Source organism: Pelmatolapia mariae, linkage group LG2 (assembly GCF_036321145.2).
Source record: "Pelmatolapia mariae isolate MD_Pm_ZW linkage group LG2, Pm_UMD_F_2, whole genome shotgun sequence".
NCBI lineage: Eukaryota > Metazoa > Chordata > Actinopteri > Cichliformes > Cichlidae > Pelmatolapia > Pelmatolapia mariae.
Window position 1 is genome coordinate 6,686,193 of NC_086228.1, and position 24,437 is coordinate 6,710,629.

The 24,437-nt window shown below is 40.2% G+C and overlaps 1 protein-coding gene across 1 annotated transcript; it reads left to right on the plus strand.

The window, feature by feature from the left end:
- The first annotated feature begins 197 nt into the window (after nt 1-197).
- On the plus strand, nt 198-18,114 carry LOC134638217 (interferon-induced very large GTPase 1-like). The gene is made up of 4 exons (XM_063488727.1): nt 198-1,824; nt 1,929-2,787; nt 12,986-13,167; nt 13,260-18,114. Exons 1-4 carry the CDS (start codon nt 198-200, stop codon nt 17,633-17,635), a joined length of 7,044 nt encoding a protein of 2,347 aa, XP_063344797.1. The 3' UTR covers nt 17,636-18,114.
- The last annotated feature ends 6,323 nt before the right edge of the window (nt 18,115-24,437 follow it).

Consider the following 24,437-nt stretch of genomic DNA (forward strand, 5'->3'; position numbering starts at 1 on the left):
GCGTGTTTCTGGAATATTATGTTTTTATTGCTGCAAGTGCTTTTTATGCAGTTTTTGCAAAGCTATATGTGGAAGGAAACTGTGACCTAGGGCAAGCTGCGCGGCGGCGCGGCAGTAGCACGCAGCGGCCGCTCCGGAGCCAAAATGGTGCTACATTGTTTACGTTTTGTGTGTAACGTGTCTATTTTACTCTATGTATGAATATCGTCGAAACTGGTGTCCGTACATACAACAGACAGACACTTTTCAACCTAAATAACCCGGTTAACAACATCCAAGATGGGCTGCGGGAAACGCTACGTGAACTCGGCTTGCTCCGCGAACCAGGCCTCGAAGCCTCGGCGTTGCCTGGTGCCGGCGGCCGGAGGAGGGGACATCGGAAGCGGTGCGCGAGGAAGCGGAAGCGCGGCAAGCGGGCGGGAGTCCGTGCTAGGCTAAAAACAAACCCTAGCCGGCCGGCTCTCCCGTCCATCATCTTATCCAACGTCTGCTCCCTGGATAATGAACTGGATTACATCCGACTCCAGCAGGCTACACAGCGTGAGGTTAGAGACTGCTGTGTCTTTGTTTTCACGGAGACATGGCTCAGCGACAGAGTACCGGACCCCTCTATTCAGCTAAACGGGTTGGCCTCGTTTCGCGCCGACAGAAATGCAGCCCTGTGCGGTAAGACTCGCGGTGGCGGCTTGTGTGTTTACATCAACACGAAATGGTGCAAGAACTCTGTGCTAGTTTCTAGTTATTGCTCATCGCTGGTGGAGTTTGTGACTGTTAGATGCAGACCTTTTTATTTACCACGGGAATTCACCACTGTTTTCATTATCGGAGTGTACATTCCACCTGGCGCTAATGCTGAGGAAGCGCTATGGGAACTGTATACAAAGATCAGTGATCTGCAAAATACACACCCGTACGGACTGTTTATTGTTGCTGGAGATTTCAACCATGCAAATCTCAAGTCAGTGCTTCCTAGATTCCATCATTATGTGGACTTTGCAACGAGAGGGGAAAACACGCTGGATCTTGTTTACACAAACATCCCCGGCGCATATCGGGCAGAGCCCCGCCCACACCTCGCCTACTCAGACCACATCTCTGTTATGCTAATTCCAGCATACAGACCACTCGTCAGGCGATCAAAACCGGTTCTGAAGCAGGTGAAAACCTGGCCAGCAGGAGCCATCTCTGCTCTTCAGGACTGTTTCGAGAGCACTGACTGGAACATGTTTAGGGAGGCTGCAACTCACGGTGACTTCACTGACTTGGAGGAGTACACGTCATCAGTGTCCAGCTACATCAACAAGTGCACCGATGACGTCACTGTCTCCAAGACCATCATCTCACGACCCAACCAGAAACCGTGGATTACTGCGGAAGTGCGTGCACTTCTGAGGACCCGAGACTCTGCCTTCAAAGCGGGAGATAAGGTGGCGCTTAGAAGAGCTAGGGCCGAACTTTCTCGGGCCATCAGAGAGGCGAAGCGCGCACATGCCCAGAGAATCCACAACCACTTCAAGGACAGCGGCGTCAACCCACGTAAAGCTGCTGGACCTGACAACATCCCAGGCAGAGTGCTCAGAGAATGTGCTGAACAGCTGGCAGATGTTCTCACCGACATCTTCAACATCTCTCTGAGCAGTGCCGTCGTTCCCACATGCTTCAAGGCCACCACCATCGTCCCCGTGCCCAAGAAGTCTTCTGTGTCCGGTCTCAACGACTACCGTCCTGTTGCACTTACACCCACCATCATGAAGTGCTTCGAGCGGCTCGTCATGAAACACATCAAGACCCTGCTGCCCCCTCACTGGACCCACTGCAATTTGCGTACCGCCATAACCGCTCAACGGACAACGCCATCTCCACTGCACTCCACCTTGCCCTCACACACTTGGACAAGAAGGACACACACGTTCGAATGCTATACATAGATTTCAGCTCAGCATTCAACACGATCATCCCCCAACAACTGATCGGAAAGCTGAGCCTGTTGGGCCTGAACACCTCCCTCTGCAACTGGATCCTGGACTTTCTGACCGGTAGGCCTCAGTCAGTACGGATCGGGAACTGCACCTCCAGCACCACCACACTGAGCACTGGGGTCCCACAAGGCTGTGTGCTCAGTCCTCTGCTGTTCACACTGCTGACTCATGACTGTGTAGCAACACACAGTTCAAATCACATCATTAAGTTCGCTGATGACACGACCGTGGTGGGTCTCATTAGCAAGAACGACGAGTCAGCGTACAGAGAGGAAGTGCAGAGGCTAACGGACTGGTGTAAAGACAACAACCTGTCTCTGAATGTTGACAAGACAAAAGAGATGGTTGTTGACTTTAGGAGGACACGAGGCAACCATTCACCGCTGAGCATCAATGGCTCCTCTGTGGAGATCGTCGACAGCACCAAATTCCTGGGCGTCCACCTGGAGAAGGACCTCGGCTGGTCCCTCAACACCAGCTCCCTGCACAAGAAAGCCCAACAGCGTCTCTTCTTTTTGAGAGGACTGAGAAAGGCCCAGCTTCCACCACCGATCCTGACCACCTTCTATAGAGGAACTATCGAGAGCATCCTGAGCGGCTGCATCACTGTCTGGTTTGGGAACTGTGCCACATCAGACCGCAAGACCCTACAGCGGATAGTGGGAACAGCAGAGAAGATCATCGGGGTCTCTCTCCCCTCTATTGAGGACATCTACACCACACGCTGTATTCGCAAAGCCACCAGCATTGTGGCTGATCGGACACACCCCTCTCACACACTCTTCACACTCCTGCCATCTGGAAAAAGGTACCGAAGCATTCGGGCACACACATCCAGACTGTGCAACAGCTTTTTTCCACAAGCCATCCGTCTCCTCAACAAAAAGGGACTGGTCTGATAAACACACACACATGCGCGCGCGCGCACACACACACACACACATTATCACTCAGCTTAACTCAACTACCTCAAAACATTGATAAAACTGGTGTTGCTCTTTTGCAAAATATTATTACTGGACTTTTTTGCACTAACTTCTTTACCTCCTAATTATTGCTGCTACACTAAGGAATGTTTACGGTTCCTCCACTATGTTTACTGTTCCTCCACTACCTCAACTCATCACCACAAAACCTTGTTATTATGTTACGTTGTTGTCACACTGTCACTTGTTGCTCTTGTTTGCACATTTGCATGTACACTTTGTCTGCTGTCTGCTAACAAAAAAAAAGAAAAAAAGTCTTCCTTAGAATAGTTAGATAGTTTTGTTTTTTGTTTTTTTTGTTAATTTATGTTGTAATTTATGTTAGGTCAGTCTGTCTTGTCTCTGCTAGCCAGCTAACTTGGCCTCTTAGTTAGCTAGTTTAGTGTTTTCTGTTAATTTATGTTGTAAATTTATGTTGCATGTAGCACCTTGGTCCTGGAGGAACGTTGTTTCGTTTCACTGTGTACTACCTGTATATGGTTGAAGTGACAATAAAGCCGACTTGACTTGACTTGACTTGAAGCTGATGGCATAAGATGTAAGTACAACTCCTCCGGGATTTAAAAATAGTTACGCAAAATGAAGCGTGTCCGCTCCGACCGGCTTTAAAGGGTTAAAGAACTTATTTTAACATTGCACTGAACAATAAAAAATCCTCCCTAACAAAGAAAAGTAACTTCAAGGGCCAAAGTGCATTATATTTCTTCACGTCAATATACGGGCTGCAAATAGGGGTGATGTGGGCCGGAAGTGGCCCCCAGACCGTGAGTTTAAGACCCCGGTTTGACTACTCGGTCGGATCTCTAGCTGTCCGTGTTTGTAGCAGAGAATAATCAAGACTCAAACAACGGACACAGAGACGAATCAGTGGGTCAGCTGCTATGAGGGACAGCTTCCCCCGAGTTTGTGTCGGTCTTGTGTGCGGTGGTTTTTGATGCCGTTAGTCTTTAACGGGTTGGGCAAGGGTAAGTCAAATACCGAGATCTCGTTTAGAGCGCAGGAAAACTTTTTAAAGATTAAACGAAAGCTCTTTAAAAAAAAAAAAAAGTACCCTTCGTACTTTACTGCTGAGTTGAAAGTTTTTTATAAATTATTATATAAAGCAGTGAGGATTCATTTCCATCACTATTGATTAGTAGGCATGTGTGGTCCACAAAATTATTTGCGCATGTGTCAATTGTCTGTCTGTTTCGATCTGTGCTGAGAGTTGTGTGGGTCTATTTAGATCTCACTCCCGCTCTGTCCCTTTCCGTGTGTTTGTGTACTTGTGATTATTTGTAAATGTGTAAAGAAAGCTTTAAGCGTGCATAAGTATTAATGACTGAAAATGATTAAGGTTTTGCTCAAAGTACTGAAAATACACACGTCATCAGTTGCAACCAATTTTAACTTGGTTAATGCAACATTTTGTAGGCATATTATTTGAAATAGCTTCCTGCCTACTTCTGTGATTACTTTAAACTTGTTCAACGGTTGTTGTTTTTTTTGTTTCTTTTAATAAATGAATAATAATACTAATTCAGTTGAATTTTATATTGTACCATATATATTGGGTACAATATATATGGTACCCAACAATCAGACGATCCATTATGAGCAAGTACTTGGCGGCATGGAATAGAAGAATCACTACTAATAACGTCACTTATACATAAACAGTAGGGGTGCAACAATACTCGTATCGATATTGAACCGTTCGATACAGTGCTTTCGGTTCGGTACGCATATGTATCGAACAATACAAAATTTTTAATGTATTTTATCAACTTTTCCTCTGACGATGCTGTCTGTGTTGAGAGCTCAGTGGATCTGCGTTCGACTTATCCGCCTAGGCTGCACTGTCGAGCGCAGATCCACTGAGCGCAGGGCAAGCTAGCGAGACAGAAGTTAAAGTCGTTGCAACATGGCAAATTGAACCTCCCCCACCCTCATTTAGATCTGGCGTTTGGAACTATTTTGGTCTTCATGTGAAATATGACCCTGAAGGTAAGCGCGTCATGGACAAAAGTAAAACAGTATGTGGGATGTGCCACGCAATGCTCAGTTACATTGGTGGGAAATAGTGCGTTAGTGCAGTTAACGTGTTGACGCCGTCCAGCCCCACGCACGGGGCGATCCGCGGTAACTCGTTAACGGAGATTTGCCGTGTCGTGGCGTTAACGTCATTTCAACGAGATTAACGCTGACAGCACTAGTGGGAACACAACGAATATGACTGCACATTTACTCCGACATCATCCTAGTGCAAAGACAAGTGGAAGCAGACAAAAACAACAAGCACGCATGCTACAAACTTTACCCGAGTCATTTAGACAGCCGTTAGCACATGATTCTCCTTATGGGGACCTGATATGTTTAATATGCTGCTGAGAATATACCCCAGAAGAAGCTATAGTATAGCTTTTATTTTGGAAAGAGCCATTTCTCTGTAAGAAACCCTCTTTTCCAAAGATGAGTGATTTCTCGATCAGATAGATTTATTTTTTTATTACTTTGTTTCAGCAACATTAAATTTAAAAACTGTACTTTTGAGTTAAAATATATATTTATAATTTTAATAAATGACAAATTAAAAAAGCATGAACATTTTTTTGTATCAAAAAAATATCGAACCGTGACACCAAAGTATCAAACCGAACCGTAAATTTTGTGTATCGTTGCACCCCTAATAAACAGTTTAAATTGTAATCATATCATAGCAAAATACACCACATTTGTGTTCATTGTATCTTGTAGCTCTGTTTTTATTTTCAACATATTTAAATGTAGCATTCGGAAATTACGTTGATCCTAAAACATAGTATTATATCATTGACTTCTTTATTAGCAGATATCCATATTCTTGTTTCAGCATGCACCAATGACAGTTTTCAACTTGTTTAATTGAAGCATAATTTTAAAATAAGTGGATTCTAAAGTTTTTAGGTTAATTGGTGACTCTCAATAGGACACTGGTTTTAGAAGTGAGCATGAATGGCTGCTTGTGTCTGTGTTAGCTCTGTACTGGACTGGCAACCTGGACCCTTCACGTCACCCTGAAGTGGATAAGTGGAATAAAATGGATGGATGAAAGTGTGTTGTGTGTACTGAGGTTTTGTGTGGCTACAATTTGGCACAATGTAGTGGTCCTCAGCAATGTTCCCTCTAAGCTGCGCACGTGCGCAATTGCGCACTGCTGGCACGGTCTCTGTGCACAGAAAATCTGCGTTGCGCACAAAAAAAATCTAACCTGAATTGAAATTAAAATTAATACTTTAACAATTCTGTTTTGCAGTGTTAGTCAGTGAGTGACTGGCTGCTCCCATATGGGATTAGAACGATGCCACCTTATCCCATAGTTCAGCCAATAATGCGTATATACGCAGCCAATCAACGTCGTTGACAGGCTATGACAGCGTCCTTATGTGCCGACACCGGTGTTTGAGCTGGCAAAGCGGCGTGGCTGATGTGGAGTGAAGCCACGTTAATGACAACTTGTACAACCATTGGATATGTGAGCAGGACAGACGGAACAATTGACGGAAAAAGTGTGGACTTTATACCAGTTTTTAAATTGTGTTTGTTGGCCACGTAAAACCAGAGTTATGATAAAAAAAATATGCAACGTTTGGTTTTCTTCCTGAATACTATCGTTGTTTATATTTACTGCCGGAAGAAACGGTAAAAACGGCGTTTTATAAGAAAAAAGGCTCGAAAGCACTCTCCGCCTGTGAGGAAACACAAAACAAAAAAACCCCACCCTTTCCTATTGGTGGAAAAAAGTACCATGTCGACCAATCAAAAAATGATATGGCAACGTGGCATCTAGTTGTTAAGAAACGGGGGGAAGTTTTAGGAGTGACGGCGGTGTTTTGAGATGTGAGAGATTTGAGACGTTTAGCGCAAATGTTGTGTAGTTAGTGTGTAGTCAGTAGTTTTGTTGTGTGTGTCAGAACAATGAGGCGACTGCTGAATGTTACAGGTGTTACAGGAGTGATACATCTCCTGTTGTCAGGCCTGCAGGTAACATGCTGTTGTTCTCCTTTATCTCATAGTGGACAGAAATTATTTATTGGAGTGGCACAAATAATTTGTGTGGCATCAGACTTGATGCAGAACAGCTGATTGTTCTGTAAATAGTTTGAAATGTTTATTTAAAAATGCCTTGGCTGCATTTAAAAAAATAGCTGCAAAAAACTTTGTTGTTTGCCAAACTGAGTTACTTTTTTGAAGAAGTAACTATATAATTAATTGCCCAGCATTGGTCATTATATACTGTATTTTGCAGACAGAGAGTTACAGGACTCTCTCCCAGACCACAGACTCATACTCATAATACAAGTCAGAGCTTTATAAAAAAAAAATAAAAAAAAAAGAAAGTTGTGTTTTCGAAATTGGATTTCAAGTTATTTTTATTTCCAATAGTGTTAACATACTACACAGGTCAATGACTAGATTTTTTTTTTTTTTTCATTGTAAGTGGGCTAAAGCAGTTAATTAAAAGTAGTCTAACATAAATGTAAATGCTGTAATTTGATTATTTTAATAAACCATGTAACTTGGATGGATTAGATGCCGGTGTGACCACAGTGCACACGTCTGATGTCGCTCACAGTGGTCCAAGGGATCGCTCAGGGAGTTTGTGTGTTCGCTCAGACACATGAAAAATTAGAGGGAACATTGGTCCTCAGTCAGTTAATCAGTTGCTGTGCTGTGGAGGTCATGCATGTGGGGTGTAGATTGAGGAGGAAGAAAGTACAAAAACAAAAAAAATAAGGTGAATGAATTTGCCTTCTTAACGGCAGTGAGGTAAGAGTTTATCGATGCTCAACAAAATTTAACTTGAATCCTTTCTTAATCCTTCTTAAGAGATAAAAGTAGTGGGATGTAGAGCATGAACGTTTTTATGGGTTTCTTGTTTTGTTTTTTGTTTTCATGGCCTCCGAAGTAGAACACATGTCAGAAATGGTTTTAGAGCCAATGGTGTATTTTGTTATTAAAGTGGTCACCAACTGGGATCTGGAAGCACTACAGCACTTTGTCAGCTGCAAACTAGTCTGTTATGAGAAAACAGCTGCATACAACCTTTTGTTGCCAAGTTTGAAAACTGAGCTGTTGTTTGAAAACAGCAGAAGCCTAAGGGAGACTGTGACAGGCTGTTTGTCAGGTACAGTCCCTGGTTTCTTCAGTCCACATGCTGATTTATGCTCAGGGCTTCATGTATGAAGTTGTTTGAGTAGTCAGTAAGATTAGGAGAGCATCATATGAATAAAGGTTTAGAGCAGGTCACACTGACAAAAAGACAGGGGGCAGAGTCTAAGATGGTTTTTAAAGGGGTGATTATAGAATAGTATTTGGTGGATATACTGGACAAAGGATGTTAAAGATGGCCAGGCAGGAGTAAAAGTGGAAGATCACAGAGAAGAATCATGGATGTAGTTAAGGAGGAGGATGCTAGAGATAGCATGCGATGGAGGCAGGTTGTCTTCTGTATTGCAGCGGAAGGAATAAGGAACCCTTTTAACGACAGTTTCAATGTATATGAAAAATCCCATGTTAAAAATCCAGTTACTTCTTATCAGAACAGTAGAGTGTTGTTAATTCAAATACAATTTCATCATTAAGCAGAGCAAAGAAAAAGCGGTTAAATAAACCTAGTCCTATCTCTGGACAGATCAGCTCACAGCTCACCTACGGCCAATTTAGAATGTGTTTTAAATTACTTAAAATTGTGAGGATATTCTGTATCTAAAGAGACGATAGCCAGACAAATTTCAGAAAAAAGTAAACTATTTCAATATGTTTTGAGTGAAATTACATAAGTCTGCTACCTAGCCTGTGAGACTATTATCTAGTATTTATAAAATAAATGTAATTCCAATTTATTTGTTTTAGTTGTGACAAAAAAGTGAACACTTGGATTTCATTAAAAAAGAGAAAAAAACTACTCCAAATAATAAAACTGCAGTTTTTGAACTCTACTTTATTGCTCTAATTATAAATACAAATTATTGCAGGTTTTCCCCAAACAACTTAGCTTTTAATTTACCCAGTATTGAAGATGATTTTCTGGCTGTTTCAGGTCTTTTTTTTTTTCTTTTTTTTTATTTAACCTTTATTTAACCAGGAATGTCCCATTGAGATTAAAAACCTCTTTTTCAAGGGAGTCCTGGCCAAGAGGCAGCACATTTCCAAACACATACAAACAAACAAGATTAAAAATTACACAAAACAATTACACATTATTGAGGCAGTCTGTAAGCCTTTGAGTTTAGTTTTAAAAACATTTAAAGACAACAATTCAGTCAGTTTCCAGTCTTTCTGTAACAGGTTCCACGAAAAAGGCGCAGAGTGGACAAAGGCTTTCTTACCCAACTCTGTGCGGACAAGGGGAACAGACAGCAGCAACTGATCATTTGAACGCAAGGAGTAAGAACCACTATTTGTCCTTGTGACCAAAGTACAAATATAAGGAGGCAACAATCCAAGCATAGCTTTGTAAATAAAAGTGTACCAATGCCCCTGTCTTCTAATGGCCAAAGAAGGCCAATTTACTCTTAAGTACAAGTCACAATGATGGGTCAGATATCTACAATTGGTGATAAACCTCAAGGAAGCATGATACATCGTGTCCAACATTAGAAGACATGAGGAAGAAGCGTTCATATACAGAATGTCACCATAATCTAACACAGATAAAAAGGTTGCAGTGACAAGACGTTTTTTTACTGCAAAAGAAAAACACTGTTTATTACGGAAAAAAAAACGAAGTTTCAGCCTCAGTTTCTTTACAAGTCTTTCTATATGTGGTTTAAAGGTAAAGGAGTCATCTATCCAGACACCAAGGTATTTATATTCATGAACTATCTCTATGGCATTTCCTTCAAGGGTGGACACCACTGGAATAGGCTCTGGGACCTTCTTTGACTTAGAAAACAACATTAGCTTAGTCTTGTCAGCATTGAGAACTAATTTTAGCTGGATAAGTGAATGCTGGAAAGCAACAAAGGCTTTCTGTAAGGTTTCAATGGCCTGAGTAAGAGATGATCCATAGCAGTAAATAACTGTATCGTCAGCATAAAAATGCAAATTTGTGTCTGAGACATTTTGACCCAAGTCATTGATATATAAAAGAAACAGAAGGGGACCCAAAACTGAGCCCTGTGGCACCCCCTTGTGGACAGCAACAAATTTAGAACAAAGACCTTCAAGTTTAATGCACTGGGTTCTATTATTCAGATAATTTGAGAACCACGCTATTGCATGTTCTGACAATCCAAGGCTGAGCAGTCTGTTTTTTAGGACAGCATGATCAACAGTGTCAAAAGCTTTTGAGAGGTCAATAAAGAGTGACGCACAGTACAATTTCTTATCAAGTGCCATAATAATATCATTTATCACTTTCATAGTGGCAGTGTTAGTACTGTGTTTTTTCCTGAAGCCTGACTGAAATTTAGAGACAATATCATTAGAGTACAAAAACTCCTTCAACTGGTCACAAACTAGAGATTCCATGATTTTGGATAAAACACACAAATTTGATATTGGCCTATAATTAGTCAACACCGATGGATCACCTCCTTTCAATAAAGGCAGGACAAAAGCTGATTTCCAAACCGATGGAATTTCTTTGGTTTTAATTGAAAAATTAAATAGAATTGAAAGTGGTTCTGCAATATAATCCGCTGCCAGCTTCAAAAAATAAGGTTCCATCAAGTCTGGACCAGGAGGTTTTCTGTGATCCAAAGCCTTTAAAGCTTTATGCACTTCATAAACACTAAAAGGTACAAAGTTAAAACGGTCTCCAGAAAACATAGAGAATTCTGGGCAAGAATTTGTTAAAAAAGTTTCTGCAGAATCAAACAAGGAACCCACTGATAAAAAGTGCTCATTAAAGCAATTCAAAATTTCAGTTTTATCATTAATTGAGACTGAATCTTTTACAACAAATTTAGGAAAGGTTTGAGTCATTTTATTGGCAGAAAAGGACTTGATTACTTTCCAAAATTTCTGTGGATCATTGAGATTCTCAGTGGTGACAGACAAAAAGTATTCGGATTTGGCCTTTTTAATAAGAGAAGTGCATTTATTTCTAAGCTGTTTGAAAACAGACCAATCAGTAGAAGTATCTGTTTGCCTCGCCTTGTCCCATGCTCTATTACGCTTGTGTATGTTATCTGCGAGTGTCTGCGAAAACCAGGGATTTTCTCGACCTTTAATTCTAACTTTCCGTAAGGGGGCATGTTTATTAACAATTTCCATAAAGCTTTCCTTAAAATATGTCCAGGCTAACTCTACATCTGGTAATAGTCCGATTTTTTCCCAATTAACTACTGACAAATCATGATGAAAAGCCTGTTCAGTGAATTGTTTAAGATTCCTTTTACACACTATGCGCGGCTTACATTTTGGAATTTTAGCATTTCTACAAACAGCAACAACACAGTGATCACTTAGGTCATTACAGAAGACACCAAGCGAAGAGAATTTATGAGGTACATTTGTTAAAACCAAATCAATTAATGTGGACTTTTCAGGGCATTTAAGATTTGGCCTGGTAGGAAGATAGACTAGCTGGGTAAGATTAATTGAATTGCAAAATTCTTTAAATTCACCAGAAGTTGCATTTAGCCAGTCCCAGTTCAAATCTCCAGCCATTAGTAGTTCAGTGTAATTTAATTTAGCCAAAAGGTGCTTTAGTGAAGATAATGCCTCTTTTGAAGCAGATGGGGGCCTGTAACACCCAACAATGGTTATCGAAAGAGTATTAGCAATATCTACATTCAAAGCCAAAAACTCCATTTGTTTACATATCGATTGGGACAGAACAATCGAGGCATTAAATCTTGATTTGACATAAATAGCTACACCGCCTCCTTTTTTTGGCCTATCAGTACGATATACATTGTACCCATATATGTTAATGTCTTCATTAGTAATAGATTTAGTTAACCACGTTTCAGAAATTATAACAACATCTGCATCTGTAGATTTAACCCAAATTTTGACCATGTCCATCTTCGGTAGTAGGCTGCGCACATTAAGATGAATATATTTGACACCAGACATTATTTTAAAATCAGAAGGAGTCTGGGAATATTGCAGTTCAGGGCCAGGATTTGGTTGCACATTTCCTGACAAAAATAGGAGCAAGACAATCAACAACCTCTGTTTCACCTTTGATTTGGGTTCAGAACTTTGATATGTTGAACCCGAGCTGAAGCCTCCATTAAATGGGCAAATGAAATAAGTATGCAAGACCAGAGTAGACTGAAGTTTAGGGAAGTCTCTGGGCAAAACAGGCATGAAATTAATGTCATGATCCAACTGAGCTGGTAGCTGCTCTATTTTTTGCAACATTATAGAGGTCTTATTGTTTTATGAGAGTTTTGCTGTTTTAATTGACTATGTTCAGTCATGCAAAACGTTTTAGATTTAGATTACATAAGTAGATAGGAGAATTGTTATTTAATGTTAAAAAAGATAATGTTTTACTATTTTGTGCCTGCCCTAACTTTGATGGTGACAACTAAGAGTGTTTCTTTATTAGGAGGATAGTTTTGGTTGTTTTTGTGAACAGACAAGTTGTTTCACAATTTTCTACATTTCTGCACAGAGAATAGTTTATAATGTAAACTGAAAAGACCAAAAAAAGACCTCTGTTGTCCTGTCATGCACACAGCTGTCCAACATAAAAATCAACTTTTGTGTAGTTGGTTTTCAGCTTTTAGGATGCTTTTATCTTGTATTACATCATTGTCCAAAATTCTGCTGTTATTATGATTAAAATCATCTCAGATTCATGTCTAGATTTCAAAGTAATGACTCAGGGTTTCCAGAATGACTCCAGATATTTTTTTTTATCTTGCAGGTTCTTCAGTTGAGGACATGAGTGTAAACATGGAGAAGGTAGGAAAGTCTAAATTTATGTCACAAGATCTTATAGGCATTCTATGCACATATTATTTCTTAACATACAGTTTGTTTTTATTTGCTTGTGTACTGCAGTCTGGGGAGTTTTCAGAAGACATAAAAAAGAAGAACCTATGTCAAAGAAAAACTGAGGAACAAATTTCAACAGAAGTTGTCACCAGCAGATTTTCTTCAAATACATCCACCTGTGAAACGGCACCATGTGACATCTGAGAAAGATCTAGCTCAAACCTTTCTCCACAGGCTGATGATGTTAGACTACAGGGCCAGATATATTCCTCTAAAAGCAAACGGGTCTTTGGGGACACATCTAAAGCTTGCTCCAGAGGTCAATATTACTGGGAAAGATCACAGTGATTGGGATGTTTTTTAAACACGACTTTAGACACAGATCACACAGAACAGACTCATGTGCATCCAATGGACGTTCAGATGGCAGTATTTCACTGCTCAGACAGCTTCCTTAAACAGATGATGATTACAAAGCTCTCTCAGTGTCAGTATGCCTTACCATTGCTTGTTCTTGACCCAGTCACTATGGAGATCGAGTGTCCTCTGTGGACTTTCAGACAAATAACAAAGACCTGGAAGGTAACTGACATGAAAAATGGCTCAAACATTATGAAGAGTGTCCCAGTCTGCAAAGCTCGGACACACTTGGTGTCATTTTTCCGCCTGGGTTCTCTGTCAGTGTCTAAATCTCAGCTGATGAACACTTTGATCAACGACCGTCACAGCACCTTCTTCCACAGAAACTGTCCAGGAAGCACCAAGTCTCGCTATCTGATGGATGGTGTGGCAGAGATTGCCTGGTACTGTCCTGCTGGAAAACCCAATGATGCCTTCAATGACTGCATTGCCTTTTGTAATCTTCGTGGTGATGCTCTGTTGATTGAAAAACAGCGTGACATACTGATTGAAAAATCATCCATCAATATTTTTCTTGTTGCATCTCTGCAAGAACATGAAGAAAGCCAATCATTTATATCAGCTCTTTTTAAATCTCACAAACCGCTCGTTTGTCTCTGTGTTGATGACCGCTGTGGTGGTGTTAAGACAAAAAAGGGAAAATACAAAATGGGTCTCAAAGACAGAAGCCAGTCAGATATATCTGAAGAACTGAAACAGATCATTAGTGACATTTTATTTTCTCTAGATGGTTCCAGGTTGAACCCATCCTTCCAGCTTGAAACCATGGCTGAGCTCTCGGAAATCAAAGTGGATGAAAGTGACCCATTTTGTCAAATAGGGAAATCTGCTGCTATGAAAATAATGGATCTGCTTACAGCAGATAATATGGATGTCTCCCACACATTTCTGCCATGTCAAGGCCATCTGTGGCATCGGTGGAGCAAAATACACAAAGAACTGTATCATCTCAGAGGAGACATTGAAAAGGAGAAAAGTAAAAAGCAACAAGAACTGATGAAAATACGCCAGAAACAATGTGCTGTTTCCTGCAGTAAACTGATACAGTTGTTCATTGAAAGTCTGTCATCATTGCCACCAAAAGATAAAGAATATTTTCTGAAATTGATTCAAATCTTAATGGATGCCCTGTCCACAGATGAGCTTCCTGTTATTCTCAAAAGCTATGATGAAAAGTGGTCTGAGGTCTTGGCTTTGAAGAACAAACACATGAAATCAGATCTGTTAATAAAAAAACAAACTGAGCTTGAAGAAATATCCAAAAAACTGCAGTCTGCAACTTTTGGTTTGGAGCACATCTTCAGAGAAATGGGACAGATCTATGAAGCTCATGGAGCAATAGAAAGAGACAGCAGACACACTGACTGGTCTAAATACCCTGAGGTGGCTGCACAGCTGATGATATCAGGACACCCGATGGAGCTGATAGATGGTGATGCAGGTCACGTGTCTTTAACATGGATCTCCAGTCTTTTAGAGGAAGTCATCAAGAAACTGGGGGACCAGAGAGTTTTTGTGTTGTCAGTTTTGGGCATAAAAAGCAGTGGAAAATCAACAATGCTGAACACCATGTTTGGATTGCAGTTTGCAGTGAGTGCAGGCAGGTGCACCAAAGGTGCCTTCATGCAGCTGCTCAAAGTATCAGAGGAGATGAAGAAAGACTTGAAGTTTGACTATCTTCTAGTGGTGGACACTGAAGGACTGCGCGCTCTTGAGCTGGAAGGTAACATCACTCTTCACCATAACAACGAACTGGCAACATTTGTTGTTGGTCTGGGAAACCTGACACTGATCAACATCTTTGGAGAGAATCCATCTGAGATGCAAGACATCCTGCAGATTGTTGTTCAGGCTTTCATGAGGATGAAGAAAGTTCAACTTTCTCCCAGTTGTGTGTTTGTTCACCAGAATGTTACAGATGTTGCAGCAGTAGAGAAAAACATGGATGGAAGGAGACGCCTGCAAGAAAAACTGGACCAGATGGCCAAACTAGCAGCTGAAGAGGAGGTTTGCAGTGCAGAGTGCTTCAGTGATGTCATTGAGTTTGATGTCCAAAAAGATGTGAAATACTGTGCCCAGCTGTGGGAGGGCAGTCCACCCATGGCTCCTCCTAATCCAGGTTACAGTGAGAGCATCCAAGAAGTGAAGAACACCATCCTCTCTGGGATCACTCTCTTACAGTTTAAAAACAAAATTCAGGACCTGTGGAGTGCCCTCCTCACTGAAAACTTTGTTTTCAGTTTTAAAAACACACTTGAAATTGCAGCGTACAGAAAACTGGAGGCCCAGTACGGAAACTGGACCTGGGCCCTGAGGAGCAACATGTTGGCCATTGAAAACCAACTTCATAACAGAATTGAAAATGGAAATCTTGACAAGGTGGACCTGAGTGACCTTAAAAAGGAATCAGACAAAACATATGAAACTATAGCAAAAGAAATGACAACATACTTTGAGGAGGACAAAGAGAAAGAAATGTTGGCTCAGTGGAGAGGCCGATTTGAAACCAAAATCAAAGAGTTTCATGATGAACAGGTGAGCACGGTGAAAAGAAAACTGGATGAAGTTATTCAGCAGAAGAAGACTCGTGAAAAGCTGGATGATAAGAAGAAAGAGTTTGAGGACAAGCTGCTACAGAAGAGCAAAGAGCTCGCTCAGCAGCTGAAGGATAAGGCCAAAGATGAAGAAGAGCTTAACAAACAGTTCAGCTCTGTTTGGAGAGACTTGGTTACTGAATTAACAGCTGATATAAAACCTGTTGAAGATATCGACCTGAAAGAAGATCAGTTTATTATCCTTCAAGAACTTGGTTTTGAAGAGACTCTCATAAATGAACGCAAAGGAAATGGCAGATACAAGAAACTATCACATTTGGGAGATTATTCGGATTATGTAAAACAAACAAAAGTTCTGGGAATTAAATGGCCATTAAATGCATTATCATATGAAAACCAACAACAGATCATATCACTTATTGAAAGAGCTGAAATTGAGTCACTTGATGCAATCAAAAGCAAGCCTGTAGCTACAAGAGGCTACAAACTAGCTTATTTGCAAGAAACAGCCAAACAGGTAAAACAAGAAGTTGACAGTTTTCAGAAGGAGGGGAAATGTGCTTTGAAGAAGGAGTTCACAGTCGATCTCATACTGTATGTGTTCTCAAAATCAGAGAGTTGGATCCTAGACTCCCTGAAAACATTAAAATCAAACAATGATATAGTCACTTATTTAGAAAGCACGAAAACACAGTATTACAATGTTTTTAGAAGCTTTTGTAAAGGAAGCTCATCTGCTGTTGTGCTCGCAGAACTGATCTGCGAAAAGCTGAAAGCTTCCACTCTTGAGGCTGTCTGTAACAAGACTGCCATTGGTCTGGCTGGAGAGATGAGGTGTAATTTCCCAGCATTCAATGGGAACAGGCTGAACTTGGAGAAACATGTGCTGAAGTCACTCGCTGAGTTTGAAAACTTTGATGATTTCATCACCTACATCAGAAATCCAAGGAGACAAACAGAAGCTTTTATAAAAGCACAAGTAAAGAAATACATCTTCACAGGTCACAAAGATGAAACTGTGAATGTACTCAAGAATAATGTTGATGATGTCAACTCACTTGTGAGTCGAGCTTTATCTACAGCAACACAGAAAGTCCAAACTCAGACAGGAGACATAAACATGTGGCTGAAGGAATTTTCTAGTTTGCTAAAAGATGAGTTAACTCTTGATACCATTTCTTCTCAAAACTTCAGTGACATCAATAATTTTGATTTCTTTATGGAAGCAATAAAGAAAGAATTTACATGCATAATTCATGAGATGAGCAGCCTCTCATTGGAAAAACTGAAGGAATCCAGGCTGAAGCCTGATGAAATCCTCATTGATCAGCTGTGTAATTGTTGCTGGGTAACATGTCCCTTCTGTGCAGCTGTTTGTACTAACACCATTGGGGATCACAGTGATGCTGACCACAGCGTCCCTTTTCATCGACCTGAAGGAATCAAAGGATGGCACTATAGAGACACAGTGGAATTCAGCATCAATTTCTGCACAACAAACGTTGCAAGTGATGGCAAATTTTATCCTCGTCATGATTCAGAGGAAACTGTTCCCTATAAACTGTACAGAACTGCTGGTCCAGAGTATGCTGACTGGAGAATCACCTATGATGAGTCTAAACTGGTGTACTGGAAATGGTTTGTGTGTCGATTTCAAAAGAAACTGGAAGAGCACTACAATTATAAGTTCCAGGGCAGAGGAGAGATTCTCAGTGAGTGGAAAACAATCTCTAAATGCAAAGCCATTAGAAGTCTGGACGAAATGTGCGAATGAGTCAAAGAAACAACGTTCTTCGGTTTATATATCTTACATAATGACGGAAAGAAAGATTTAGAGATTCAAGTAAAATAGCAGAATCTTTTTAGAAATGACAGGATTATTACAACATAGTTACACATAGTTCTAACAATTAAAGAGAATCACAGCATGTGAGATTAGACTCTTACTATGTAATAATGATTGAACATTTAAAAGTAACTCTTATTGAAATGTAGCTTTTGTAATAAAACCTTTTTGTGTGTATTTTGCGCTTACATTGAACAAATACATTCATTTTACTTTATCTTTCTTTTGCTGAAAGTTGTTGGAGATAAAGTTAAATTAGAATTATTTAATCAACTGTGTCCAGTAATATAATCTGAATTATCTGAATTTGTCTCATGTGTTAATATTCTGTATATTTTGTAGTTTTATTTTAGTCTTCTGTTGAACAACTTCCAGTTTATCACCTTTGTATATTAATCAAGTTTTCTAATTACAGTTTAGAGGAAATTAGAGAGATGAAACATGAATATCCACTGACAGATTTAGGGTTCATGAGATTTGTTTACTTGGTTACAATAAATTTAGAAAAATTTAGATTTTTTGTTTTGAAAATTGTCTAACTTTTGTTTTCATGATGATATCTTTTTAGACCATTTATTTAGTAACAAAATAAAAAAAATATTTGAGATGAAGATTGCTGTTATCAATGTGCAAAGGTATTTTTATAAAATAAATATATGGTGACTACTATAACCTCAGTTCTTTGAAAAGCATAACTATTGGGAGTCCCCTTTGGCGTAAAAGACAGATCAGTCACTCCAGTCTGCAGCTTTACTTCCTCAGCGCTCCTGCTCAGGCCAGGGCCAGGTACCAGTTACAGCTTTCCTTTCAAAAACCATTTCTAATAATAACTGTACCCAAGAGGACACCAACAATGAACACTTTGTCTCTCCCGTGACAGAAAGCAAGCAGTTAAAGAATGTTGCAGCAGCAGAGAATGGAGAACACCATCTTGTCCAAAAACCTTTTATGTTTTTATTTTTAGCAGTCTCTTTTTTTTTTTTTTCTGCAAAATGATAACCAAGTTAGCCTTTTCTGTTGATACAACATACCTCCTTTGGTTGGAATCGGTGCTTAAACAATGGGAAACACAAACTTTATACTAAAACCTCTCATGTTTATCTGTTTTTTTTTGTAAAAAGATAACAATGTTAGCCTTTTCTGCAGCTATAGGCATATATGGTATCATTCTATCAAATAAGAACATGTGAGTGAAGTTGCCCCCCCCCCTTCTTCAAATCCAACAAAAGTGGTATCAAACGTTTGTGCTGGTTTGTGCTGCAAAAATTTTCGTTTGTGCTGCTATCATTTTAATGATATTAATAAAAATTTCTAGAGGTCATCAGAGGTCAACCAGCCCCCCCCCCCCCCCCCCCCCCCCCCACATTAATGAAATCAAACAAAATGGGTGTCAATCAACTGTGCTACGTTTGTGCTGGTTTGTGCTGCAAAAATTTTCATTTGTGCTGCTTTCATTTTAATGATATTAATAAAAATTTCTAGAGGTCATCAGAGGTCAACCAGCCCCCCCCACATTAATTAAATCAAACAAAATGGGTGTCAATCAACTGTGCTACGTTTGTGCTGGTTTGTGCTGCTAAGATTGTTGTTTGTGCTGCTTCTGTTTTAAAGATATTATTGAAAATGTAAAGGCCAAACGGTTACCCAAATCCAGCAAAAGTGGTATCAAACGTTTGTGCTGGTTTGTGCTGCAAAAATTTTCGTTTGTGCTGCTTTCATTTTAATGATATTAATAAAAATTTCTAGAGGTCATCAAAGGTCAACCAGCCCCCCCACATTACCCAAATCCAACAAAAGTGGTATCAAACGTTTGTGCTACGTTTGTGCTGCAAAAATCTTTGTTTGTGCCGCTATCATTTTAAAGATATTAACAAAAAATTCTAGAGGTCAACAGAGGTCAACCAGCCCCCCCACATTAATGGAATCAAACAAAATTGATGTCAAATGTTTGTGCTGGTTTGTGCTGCAAAATTTTTTGTTTGTGCTGCTATCATTTTAAAAGTCTTGATGCATGCTTAATTATCCAGGTAAGTAAATCCCAAAAGGTTGATTATATTCAACTGGACATTTTCAGTTGGAGAAACGTTTCGTCACTCATCCAAGTGACTTCTTCACTCTCAGCTGACTGCAGGTTTCCCCAACCTTATAAACAGTACATTTGCATAGTGAAGGAAACTAGCACCACTGAATGAACAATGTGCTGGGGGGTTAGTTCCATGATTGTTAGTATGCAAATTCTTATGACCATTGAGTGGAGTCACCTGTAATGGAGAGGACCTTCCAGATGAGGCAGGTGCAGCTGCTCTCACTACCCGTTGTCATTTTTTCCTGCAGAACCCAGTGCAGTAAGGGGCAGTTGAAATTCCATCATCGGTTGAGCGTTTTGACCGGTATGCGAACTCAAATGGATCCAGGTTGGGGGAAAGCGATCATTTGATTTGATGCATGACTAACCGTTCAAAGCACTTCATAATGATGGAGGTGAGTTTGACAGGACGGTAGTCCTTAAAGCAGGAGGTCGATGACTTCTTGGGTACAGTAATGATGGTGGAGGCTTTGAGGCATGTGGGAACAGCGGTACTGATTTTGGCAAGGGATCTCCACACACTGTGGGGATTTGTTCACCACGGTCTGCAGAGTGGGCTTGTAGTCTGTGATGGTTTGTATTCCTTGCCACTGCCTCCAAGTATCTCTGCTGTTGCTGAAGTTTTGCTGTAGCTGATGCCACGTGACAGGTTTGACCTTGCTGTTCTTAGGCTCACCTAATTCCCAGCTCTGAAGGCTTGCATTTTTCAACCTTAGGAGCATTTAAACCTGACCTGTGAGCCATGGTTTCTGATTGGCCCGGACAGTGATAGTCCTGGTCTCTGTGACATGAACGATGCATTTTGGGATGTAGGCAATGACAGTTTCTGTATATTCCTGAAAGTCTGTGGTGCTGTCATGTGTGGCAGCCTGTGGTGGAAAAGCAGTCTTGCAGTGCCTCTGAGGACCCTTCTGGCCACACCTGTACCTGCTTACGAACTGGTTTGGTGACTTTGACCAGGGGCCTGGGGGAACCCATGGCACACCTAGGTTTCTGCCTGTAGTACTGACCCTTATGCAAAATAGGTGGAATTAAGACACAGTTCCAAAAGCAAACAACTGATCAGTGCTGAGAGTGGTTCTGTTGCTGAGGTTGGGGTGATCCTGTAATCTCTTAAGAACTACCTCCAACGCTTCTATGACTGGGATGCAAGTGAAGACAGATGTAACATCTCTCTCTCACTGTACATGTACTGTTTATAAAATTAGGGAAACATAACCTGCACAAACAAAATAATATGCAGGACAAATGTTTGACATCAATTTTGTTCGATTTGAAGAAGGTAGGGGGACCAACTTCACTCACATGTGTTTATAAGGTTGGGGAAACCTGCAGTCAGCTGAGAATGAAGAAGTCACTTGGATGAGTGATGAAACGTTTCTCCAACTGAAAATGTCCAGATGAACAGAATCAACCTTTTGGGATTTACTTACCTGGATGATTAAGCACGCATCAAGATGTTATTTTATTAAGATTTTTAAAATGATAGCAGCACAAACAAAAATTTTTGCAGCACAAACCAGCACAAACGTTTGACATCAATTTTGTTTGATTCCATTAATGTGTGTGTGTGTGTGGGGGGGGGGCTGGTTGACCTCTGTTGACCTCTAGAAATTTGTGTTAATATCTTTAAAATGATAGTGGCACAAACAAAAATTTTTGCAGAACAAACCAGCACAAAGGTAGCACAAACGTTTAACATCAATTTTGTTTGATTTGGGTAATGTGGGGGGGCTGGTTGACCATTTGACCTTTACATTTTCATTAATACCTTTAAAACAGAAGCAGCACAAATGACAATTTTAGCAGCACAAACCAGCACAAACATAGCACAAACGTTTGATACCACTTTTGTTGGATTTGAAGAAGGTGGGGGGGCCAACTTCACTCACATCTACCATGTAACCTGAGCGCTGCATTGCGATGAGGTGTGCAAGCCAGCAGGTGCAGGTGGAGTGGCTAATTTCGGAACAAACAGTGATGGAGCTTCTCTTTCGCACTTCACACAGACACATTTAGTCTGCTGGAGAATATTCAGGCAGAGCAGGATGTGCTGCCACTTTTTAAAACATAATTTGCTCGACCAGAGTTCTGCTGAGCAAACACGCAGCTCATTTAAACACACCTGAATTATCCTGATGTTTCAGCCCTCTGCTGGGGTCCAATTAAAGGTAATAAATTAGAAAACGTTCTCTTCAGTGTCCACTGTTCTCACTTTATGGCTATTAAACATCAAAAATAGTTTAATTATATATTTTTTTTCTTAAATGCCTACTCACTTTCTACAGAATTTATTATCACCACACTGTGAGACCTGGATTTAATAAATATGGGAAGGACACCAGGTTTTATGCATGTAGTGTACCAAATGCCTACTACCTGAAATCTAAATCTTTGGCTGTGTCTGTCCATCCAGTGTTCTCCTTGCTTCAGTCAGAAGTTAGAGCACACATCACCGGCTTCTGCTGTCCAAATTTGTTTGGTTGTGTGCCGGTTTTTCACAGAGGGGCCAGCGTCAGTGCATCACTACATGCTGCATTTCGGTTTGCTGGCTAGTAGCAGCAGCAGCTACGCTCAGATGATCAAGCTAAATTTCTGACACTGTCACAGTTTTATTCCACACCACACACTGTGATGCAGGACCAGGACTGAATTATAGGAACTGAGGTGAGATGACAAAGCTTTGAGAGCAGCTCCATGAAAATATAAAAATATCAGTGTTATCCTTCAGCCTCTTAGTAGCACATATAGAATAAATTTCAAAACCCTGCATCACCTCAGTCTCAAGTGATAAGACTTGGCATCCGACCTTGAGGTCAAGGTCACGAAGATGCAAACTTTTTCGAGACTTGTACTAGATGTATCTATGGTATCAATTTGAAAATACAACATTGCTTCGTTTTCAAGTTATTGTATTTGCAAACCTGGGCGTCCATGGCCCGCAGGCAGGTGGCAAGGTCAAGGTGGGATCCTTGACCTTTAAACAGGAAACAAACAGAAGATAACTGACTGAAGATGAGCTCGAGCATGATCACAGACAGTGAAGCACAGAAGACAGAAGCACATGAAGGGATATAAATCTGTCTAATTAAGAAGCAGAAACCACTGTGAGTCTATTTCAACCTCGTTAGTTTAAGATTAAAGCGACAGCAGGTGCAAAATTACAAAACTCTGAAGCAGGGAATGGCTTGGCAGAGCGTTGTTCTCTCCTGATCCCTCCTGATGGATTTTTGTCTACCTCTGATTTTCTTTGTGTCCATCCCACCAATTCCGGTGGTCTCGGGCAAATACCAGTTCAATAAAGTGAGAAATTTCAGAGATGAATTCTTCTGCGTCTCTTTCCGTTATACGTGTGATGTCTTATCCTTCATATTTTGTTCTGACATGTGTTTGTAAGCCACCATGGCATTTTCTGGCCACACGCTGAGTTTGTTTCCTCAATTTGGCTCTTATCAAATTTGCAAGGCGATAAAACTAAACTGAGACTAAAGTTACACTGAAATAACAATGCTTCTCTTTACTCTGTGTTGCCTCTGAAGTATAAAACCCAGTGGGAAACATAATCAGGTTCGTCTGCAACAATCCATCATCACTCAGCGTGAAACTAAAGGTGACTGTCTTAAAAACAAGAACCAGATTTTTTTTTGCTTTCCAGGAGTTCTGTTATCCTCGCTTATTGTGGATGCAAAGACCTGATACAGCCGTTTGTAAGACAACACATTTATGGTTATTCCTGACATACAAAGTGTGCAACAGACACATTACATAGTTATCTATGATGTGCAGTAATGAGGAAAAGGACAGAATTTCTTCTGAATTTCCACTTTCATTGATTTCCACCTGTGATATTTCATTTCCCAACATTTTCACATGGAACAGTTTAACAAACCCATAATACTATCATATAAACTGCAATATTGAATAAAACAAGGAGTCAAACGGAAAAACAAACAAACCAAAAATGGTTTTAAATCCTGATTTGTATCAGCTACCTGTTAACCTATATTAGTTCCTTTCAGATTAATGAAAGTTTCCTTTAGTTGTTGTTCTAACTCTCTGATCAATACAATCGATAGAACTCCACTCAGTTCTATCGATTGAATTTAACCTGATTCAGTCCACCCAATGCTTTTACTCACTGTATGCGCAAACTGTCTAGTTATGATACCCAGTAACACTTCAACGAGTTACCAATACAACTCAGACACAATGAATTTGTCTTGAAAGGTGCTATATAAATAAAACTGTACTTTTATTTACTTTCTTTACTCACTTTTTATGTTATTGCAATAATACTTTTTACACTTTTTTTTTAACACAAAAGAATTATCCTCATTCAAAAGTCATGTAAGAACCTCATTGGCTTACGGAATGTTGATGTTATTTAAAAAATTCATACAAAAACATGACCTCATTCAAAAATGTCATGTGACAACCTCATTGGCTTATGGAATTCTGATGTCACAGGCTTCTAAAGCGTTGATCCTTTGAAGCTTTGATCCTCAAATCCTTAAATAGGGGTGAGGATGTACAACTTTTAGTCCGTTATTTGCAGCACTTATGTTAGCAGCATTCAAACGTTCACCAGTAAATCATTTCGAAACATTTGGATCCTTTTCGTACTCACGGTATACAGACTCCAAC

What these genes read in the sequence shown, in the direction of transcription:
- LOC134638217 (XM_063488727.1), top strand. Translation starts at nt 198, where the DNA reads ATGAATATCGTCGAAACTGGTGTCCGTACATACAACAGACAGACACTT. An exon ending in CTGGACCCACTGCAATTTGC is followed by an intron (nt 1,825 to 1,928) that starts GTACCGCCATAA and finishes TGCTATACATAG; the next exon opens with ATTTCAGCTCAGCATTCAAC. An exon ending in ATATATTCCTCTAAAAGCAA is followed by an intron (nt 13,168 to 13,259) that starts ACGGGTCTTTGG and finishes TAAACACGACTT; the next exon opens with TAGACACAGATCACACAGAA.